Genomic DNA, 8,889 nt, shown 5'->3' with positions numbered 1-8,889 from the left:
TCCATTTAAAAAAAAATCTGTCCATAATTTCATTGCATTAACTGAACTATTGTGCATTGGAAAAGCATCAATCAGGTAACGTAATTCACACGAATATCAAAATGTTTTCAAATGCAATGATTGACATAAATGAAGTATATATATATGTGTAGCAATATATTATGAAGTCTGATTCTTTGTTTTATGAATACATAATGAATGGTGTGTGTCTGGAATGTGTTCTGGTTTTACAGTATCATATATGAATAAACAAATAGTATTCTTATTGGATTTAATCAACAAAATTCAAGAAACAAACTTTATATCAACAATTAAAATATGAAATTCATAACGTAATAAGATAGAATTTGAAAATTTAAACCATTTAAGATATATTATCTATACTATACGACAAATGCCCAGAAATAATATTCGTGAGTCAATGGTAACGTAATTCACTCAAATTCAATCAGACAAAATATTAACAAATTCAGCAAAAACGCCAAATATCTCCATGTAATTAGGGGTAAATTTGATAAATGGTCAATATTACACTTAATTTAACATTCATAAATGAACAGATAATCATCAACATTCACTTTTTGTGAATTACGTTACCACAATTTCATGAATTAAGCACATCGAATGTTTGTTTTATAGTAGACTTTCAATTTTGTTTACATCCTCGGGTAATATCTTATACATTCTGACAGGTTTTCTGCCTACTGGAGCTGGATTTCGAACCTGACAAACGATGTCTGTCTCTGTAACCCACAGTTCTTCAGGTCTTGATGGCCACTTCATGGTGTGGGATACTGGATTACTCTTCGTCATAAATGCCAATTGATATTCATTATCATTGTTGTCAAAATCAAGCACCTTACAAACGTACCAAACATTGTCATATACACTTGCCACAAACGTGTCCTTTTGGTAGCTCTGCTCAAACACTAATGTCTGTTGTGCTTGTAATGACTCTCCTCCTTCTACGTGTGGCTCTACTTCGTCTTCCTGTGGTTCATTTGCTTGTAATTCAATCTCGTTGGTTTCAGTCCCAGGTGCATTTCTTTTTTGTTTTCCCTCCAGAGAAACAGATCGCCAGCCGTCACAAGCAGGATGAAAGCGTCCGTCACTGAAACAAAGTAAACAGAAACATGAGGTGTTTCTTATGCTTATAACACTTCTTGAAATAGGAACAACAGCATGTAATTCCATAGTGCCTTTCACTGCAACGGAATTCCATTCTTTCATTTCGTTGTTTGCGCTCTGACATTTGGATTTAGGAACGAAAATGTAAGTTATGTTACTTGTTTCTTGAGACTTCCCCCAGTTGAAGAAATCTACTGGTGTTTGGATTACAACCTTTTGTTGTCTGACGGCCATGTCTGCAAGTCGTTTTGCCGTTCCACCTACCCCGTCGCAGGGTCCCTTTCCGTGTCCAGCTTCGAAGTAATGCCAAGAGGCTGTGATTCCATCAAACAACATACCATGTAACGTTATTAAATGAAAAATGTATTTGTTCCTGTATTGTGATGTTGGCGAATCTGTGATGTAGTGCACAGTTTTAGTTCCAGGAGCTATTTGCAAAATCTTGGGTATCAAATCCTTTATGAATGCATATACTGTTGATGAATTGTGACCTGGTTCGTCGGAAACGAACACGAACGATTTATGATGAAGATTAATATCGCCGTCAACTTTATAGTATAAAACAACGGGGTGTAATGTAACGGAAGCTTTGTCGAAATAAGCGGATTGTACTTCATCTGCATGAACGCACGAATAATTTTCCGCGAAGTCCATTTGACATATGACGTTATATTTTGGTAAGTTCTCCTTTAGGGTTCGTATCTGTTCATATTGAGTTTGTACCCTGTATACATGAGCTCGAAACTCATTTAACGATGTTCTGATCAGTGTGCCGAATTCCTGTCTAGCTGCCTCACATTGCACAACATTCATTCTTTTTTTCATCATTCCCTTCTCCTCTACATCAACCCTTTTCCATTCAGAGTATTTTATTTTCTCATCTTCCAACTGAGATATTTTCGCTAAAACTTCATCATCTGTCATCTGCCTTATTAGTTGATCTGGATTTGATGTAGTAGTAATATTTAGTGCTTTCAATGTTCTGACTTTTAATGCCATATTTTGATGGCGCTGACAAAGGCACGTTCTCCTGTTTCCAAAAGATGCTAATACATAATATGCTGGCCGAAAACGTCTGAATACAGAAACACTTAATTTTGTCAGTACATTCTCGGACAAAAATTTCTGATGTAGATTGTCTAAATAGTCATTTAACACTCTTTTTTGCTTTTTCTCTTTTCCGTCTTTTTTATTGTCTCGTTTACCCGGGAGACAAGTACTGTTATCGTCCCTTTCGAGAAAGGCTATTACTTTTGAACGAAGATCTTCTCTTGCAGCCTTCATGCGGGTTTTCTTTTTTTCCTTCTCTCTTTTTGATTTTATTTTCATCAGCTGTTTTCGGTTTACCTTTATGTCATAACTTAGCCTTCTAATGCATTTATGATCTCGTATGGCCTTTCCTGTTATAACTTGTAGAACAGGGAATTTGTTTTTCTCGTGGCTTACTGATTCTTTAATTTCTGATATAAGGCAGTTGTGATACGTAAGTTTCTTTTGAAGCTCCGGATATTTAGTCGGAGAAAGATTAGCTTCTCTTAAATCTTTATTTGCTTTACGCATAGGGCTTGAAATTGGTTGTTCCAGATTTTTCTTATTATCTTTATTTTCTCTTGCCATTCTTCTTTGTAATCTTTTTGTAATCGTCCAGTTGCGTCTTTTCAACTCTTGAACTTTCTGTGTCATTTTATTTATTTTATAATTAGCTTTGGCAACTGCTCGACTTGTTCTCTTTCTCGTCTGAATTTTGTTTTTTGATTTCAATGGAAAATTCAGCTTAACTAGCAATGGAGGAGGTTGTTGTTGTTGTTGTTGTTGCAATGGAGGTTGTTGTTGTTGTTGTTGTTGTTGTGTGTTAGATCTTGTTGAGCACTCCGGTACTTCGTCTTTGTCATTTTGTGGGACTCTATCTTTAGCTCTCTTTTTTGCCATGCACTGTCGTATTTTCGTCCTTCTCTGTTCTAGTTTTTTCTTTGATAGGGCTGATGTATCAACGTAATAACGTTTAACTCTTTCTCTCTCTTTCTGAAGATACTCATTTCCATCCTTTTCCTTTTTGCGATCTCTGTAGGCTTTTTGGATTTCGGCTCTGCTTTTCCCCATTTCAAGCAAATCTAAAAGGAAAAATATATATATTGTACATGTAGTTCTTTTCTGTCTATATCTTACCAATAATTACTCATGAAAAACTTATCTTAAATGTATAAAAAAAAACATGCACATATTTTCATATCACGTATGTACTGTATTGTATATGTATGTATGTATGCATATGATATTTAACTTGAAGTGAGCAATATTCCAGCTATATCATGAAGGAATAAGGTGTAATAAATTGAAAGTATCCGCCATTGAATAGGACTTGCATATGCACACTCTTTTCGTAATCATTGTGTGTAAACAAATGTGTTTTCAATGCATGGGGATAGCAAAACCGTTGTTTCTTTTATTTCGATACTCCCGATTCATAACAATAACATTATCTCATAAATAAAATCGCTGAATATCCTTACTTATTTTATGTGAATTACGTTATATCAAGTGTGAATTACGTTTTCTTGCTAAATGAATATGAACCCTCACCTTACAATACTTTCAGTGCTTTGATTTTTAATGCATGTAAGCTCGACATATTTTTTATCCACTATAATAGGGTTTTAATCTTTTATGTCAAAATTATGACTTGTTTATGTCAATTTTAATATTTACCTACCACAGAAAGTTCATACACTTTTGTTTAATTGTGTGTTTTTGCATTTCCCCAAAGCACAAAATTCGTCTGCTATAGTTTCCGGTTGTGAAAAATGAATAAAGGAAAGATTTTTGCACCAAACAAAAGGTTAAAAGAAAGATTTAGTTTTGCTATGGTAACGAAGTTCACATCACGTATTTCACATTTTATGATGGAACAAGATTTTTACCATGAATAATTGCCTTGAACAATGTCAACTATACATATTTTTTATTAGGCTTATGGTATTGTTAAAATACTGGGTTCGTTTTATGTGTTGTGAATACCTTATTATAAAATATTGGCGTAACGTAGTTCACATTCTTAAATAAATAAAAAAAAAATGTTCATATAAGTTTGTTTATATATAGACACATATCTATATTACAAATTAAATGATACACCTGTTTTAAAAAGGTTATATGGCTATTATTTCTTTCTTTTTAGACTAATGATCTCGGCAATATTAGATGGTAGACATGAATTCTACATGTCCGTAACGTAATTCACATGAAATGACTGGACATTCGATTAAAAACAAAATTGTATGGAATTTTAACTTATACACGTACCTTGCTATTTTTATCTGATTCTGTAACTGTAGAAAGGTAAACAGCGCGCAAATTGTACGGTTATCGATCATATTTTGCTTCGTAAATGCAATGTCCTTTTTTGAAAACGCTTTTGGACACAGCGTTTTGACTTTGCTTTCAAACTTCAAAATATCATAACTTTTTAGTCTGTCATCAGAATATCAAATAATTTGAGGACTTTATTGTTATTTTTTTTTATTTTATAAGAATACACGCCGTTGTTAGACCATCTAGTTTTAATTTGATCTAAAGCATCAATGATATGTGCTGGACTCGTTTATGTGCTATTGGTTCCATTTAACTGATTTTGGCTGAACAGTCATGTAAACAACTTTTCACATCGAGCAACAACCTTAAAACTGACCAGAATATACATTAAATGTGTCTTTATCTTTGAATGTTTAACATATAAAAATAACCATGTTTTTTTTTTGCCATGGCGTTTTCAGTTTATATTTGACTTATGAGTGTGAATCTCCCTTTGGTATCTTTTGCCTCCCTTTTTTCCTGCTGTTGTAAAAGGCTTTTAAAAATACACCCGTTTCGATCGCATTTCCATGTATAACTATAGCGCGGGCATATGTAATGATGAGTTTAAAATAATATCAACAGATCTACGCAACCTCCTCTATTACTACCGTAAAAACAAAACAAAAAATATTACTAGCTTTTGCAATTTTACATTTAGTACTAAATACTTCATTGCATTCGATATTCTTAAAGTAAATATATATAGCGCTTTCAACATTATCATGTCTGGTTACAAATTCAGAAAAGCGCACCTCAAGCATTCTTCTTAATGCTTAACACAATTTACCATCCATACTGCATTTTCGAAAACTAGTCTGGTTAACTATACACAGTAGAAAATAATATAACAAAGAAGTTAAATGTTTCAGTCTATTAAGAATAATGCACCTCCATATTTATGTAACATCATTACAACTAGTTTTACCAAATATTCTTTTAGGTCGTCATATAATGAAAACTTATTTTCTCTTATACCATTGAATTAAATATATAGAACATTTTAATTACTAGTATACATGCACCATATTAAGGAATTTTTTACCATCTAGTATAAAAAGTGTGGAAAATGACTGATAATGTACCTTAAAAGAAAATTGTACAGTATATCAGGAGTATAGAATGTGGCTTTCACGTTTTATTCAAGAGGTGTAGCCAGGGATGGTTCCGTGATGTCATCGTTTTGTATCGTCTTGTATAATGTCATCCATCAAATGTTTTCTGAGCCTGTGTGATTTATTTCCATGATTTTATTGGCTCCCAATCCTTCTCATCCTTTAGAAACCTTGCATTGATTTTTCTGTGGAATGAATCTCTGGCCTCTGGCCGTCTTCTTTTGTATCGAAATAATAATAAATATTTGTTTCTAAGCTCTTGTATGTAAGTTGTTTTCATGGTATAAGACGCCAAAGGCTGTGCTTGAGTTCGGTCATAACCATTTAAAACTAGGTTGTCAACAAGTTTTTTTTAATTTTTATAAAATGAAGTTCGAATGTTTTCTGTACTAACGGGTCAGTAGTTTCGGATATATTGTCTTTTTGTTCTCTATTTCTGAATCCGATGCTGACTTTATTACGGATGCATCTTATGTCAATCATTAGTTTCAATCTCTATCCCATTGTCTTTTGTGGCATGCACTCTTTTAAGATTTTACCACATTGTAAACACAAACTATGGAATCTTTCAAATCATGACAATCCTTTGAAAGGTCCGGTCACATGATTAAAAATGACATAAGTTCCAGATCTAATGTCAGATCTTCTCACCAGGTTGATGCCATAACTTCCGGTTCAGTATAGTGATTTCTTGTCACGCGGTTGCTAGGATGTCATTGCCTGGCATTAGAAAAACTCTGAGCAATTCATCAAGCAATTGGAGCAGCCTGGGTCACTCGAAGAATGTCATTAGCAGCTTGGAGGAACTCAAAAAATATCGAGAGTAGTTTTGAGGAACTCAAAAACTTCAATCAGTTGACCGATTTACCTCGAAAAATGTCTAGATAATATGCCATATGTATATCAGATAATGATTCAGTGCCTGACCTTTTCTGCGTGATAAAAAAAAACTTTCAGTTATAGGGATCCAGTCTGTACAATCGTTTATTCTCTGTATGTAGCTGTTGGTTCACCAAATTTTACCCAAAGTAAACCAGATGCATTTTCTAACAACTCTGGTAATTCTATTTTTAATGCACCATTTATTAGTCCATCTAATGTTTTTAAATTGACTGTGATTTTATAACAGATAATCTCAGCTGCTTCTAGATCATTGCTCAACAGTTTTGTGTGCTCTTCTCTGTTGTTTTGGAAAGTATTCAATGTGTTGGCTTTCATAGAGAGGATGCGAAACCAGTTGGTATGTCTTTATCTCTTAATACACGCGCAGGACCATTAGATCTGTGGATTACATAAACACTGTAATCATCTTCTTTGTCATTAATGGTGAAAAGATGTTCTTCCCTACACCTGCTCCTCCACTATGCAATCTATTCCTCACATAACTCTTCCCTACACCTGCTCCTCCACTATGCAATCTATTCCTCACATAACTCTTCCCTACACCTGATCCTCCATTATGCAATCTATTCCTCACATAACTCTTCCCTACACCTGCTCCTCCACTATGCAATCTATTCCTCGCATAACTCTTCCCTTCACCTGCTCCTCCACTATGCAATCTATTCCTCACATAAATTTTCCCTACGCCTGCTCCTCCATTATGCAATCTAGTCCTCACATAACTCTTCCCTACACCTGCTCCTCCACTATGCAATCTAGTCCTCACATAACTCTTCCCTACACCTGCTCCTCCATTATGCAATCTATTCCTCACATAACTCTTCCCTACACCTGCTCCTCCACTATGCAATCTAGTCCCCACATAACTCTTCCCTACACCGGCTCCTCTACTATGCAATCTATTCCTCACATAACTCTTCCCTACACCTGCTCCTCCATTATGCAATCTATTCCTCACATAACTCTTCCCTACACCGGCTCCTCCACTATGCAATCTATTCCTCACATAACTCTTCCCTACACCGGCTCCTCCACTATGCAATCTATTCCTCACATAACTCTTCCCTACACCTGCTCCTCTACTATGCAATCTATTCCTCACATAACGCTTCCCTACACCTGCTCCTCTATTATGCAATCTATTCCTCACATTACTCCTCCCTACACCTGCTCCTCTACTATGCAATCTATTCCTCACATAACTCTTCCCTACACCTGCTCCTCTACTATGCAATCTATTCCTCACATAACTCTTCCCTACACCTGCTCCTCCATTATGCAATCTATTCCTCACATAACGCTTCCCTACACCTGCTCCTCCATTATGCAATCTATTCCTCACAAAACTCTTCCCTACCCCTGCTCCTCCATTATGCAATCTATTCCTCACATAACTCTTCCCTACACCTGCTCCTCCATTATGCAATCTATTCCTCACATAACGCTTCCCTACACCTGCTCCTCCATTATGCAATCTATTCCTCACATAACGCTTCCCTACACCTGCTCCTCCATTATGCAATCTATTCCTCACATAACGCTTCCCTACACCTGCTCCTCCATTATGCAATCTATTCCTCACATAACTCTTCCCTACACCTGCTCCTCTACTATGCAATGTATTCCTCACATAACTCTTCCCTACACCTGCTCCTCCACTATGCAATCTATTCCTCACATAACTCTTCCCTACACCGGCTCCTCCACTATGCAATCTATTCCTCACATAACTCTTCCCTACACCTGCTCCTCCATTATGCAATCTATTCCTCACATAACTCTTCCCTACACCTGCTCCTCCACTATGCAATGTATTCCTCACATAACTCTTCCCTACACCTGCTCCTCCACTATGCAATCTATTCCTCACATAACTCTTCCCTACACCTGCTCCTCCATTATGCAATCTATTCCTCACATAACTCTTCCCTACACCTGCTCCTCCACTATGCAATGTATTCCTCACATAACTCTTCCCTACACCTGCTCCTCCACTATGCAATGTATTCCTCACATAACTCTTCCCTACACCTGCTCCTCCACTATGCAATCTATTCCTCACATAACTCTTCCTTACACCTGCTCCTCCATTATGCAATATATATATTGGTTCTGTGGTGGTTTTTAAGCTATGAATAATAACATACATACATTCACGCAAGCAACTGTTTGTTTCTCTACGCATATATTGCTTGAACTATTGATCTGGCAATACATACAATTTTTTCAACTCCTCTTCTACAGTTGATTGTGATAGTTGATTGTGGTAATCAAATTTCAAATAAAGTATCATAATTTTAAATAACTTGATTTTTTGGTGTAGATTTTTTGCCAATATCTTATGTATTCTTATATGCTGTACTTGGTGCTACTTCATCCAATGCAGCCTCGAAAT

The 8,889-nt window shown here is 35.7% G+C and overlaps 1 protein-coding gene across 1 annotated transcript; it reads right to left on the bottom strand.

The window, feature by feature from the left end:
- Positions 1-6,879: 6,879 nt before the first annotated feature.
- LOC127738765 (uncharacterized) lies at positions 6,880-8,643 on the bottom strand. Its single transcript, XM_052250131.1, has one exon. The coding sequence runs from the start codon at positions 8,641-8,643 to the stop codon at positions 6,880-6,882; it is 1,764 nt and encodes a 587-aa protein (XP_052106091.1).
- Positions 8,644-8,889: the final 246 nt, after the last annotated feature.

This window comes from Mytilus californianus, unplaced genomic scaffold (assembly GCF_021869535.1).
Source record: "Mytilus californianus isolate M0D057914Y unplaced genomic scaffold, xbMytCali1.0.p SCAF_1, whole genome shotgun sequence".
NCBI lineage: Eukaryota > Metazoa > Mollusca > Bivalvia > Mytilida > Mytilidae > Mytilus > Mytilus californianus.
The sequence above is the reverse complement of the archived record's forward strand: the minus strand, read 5'-3'. Positions and strand labels throughout refer to the sequence as shown.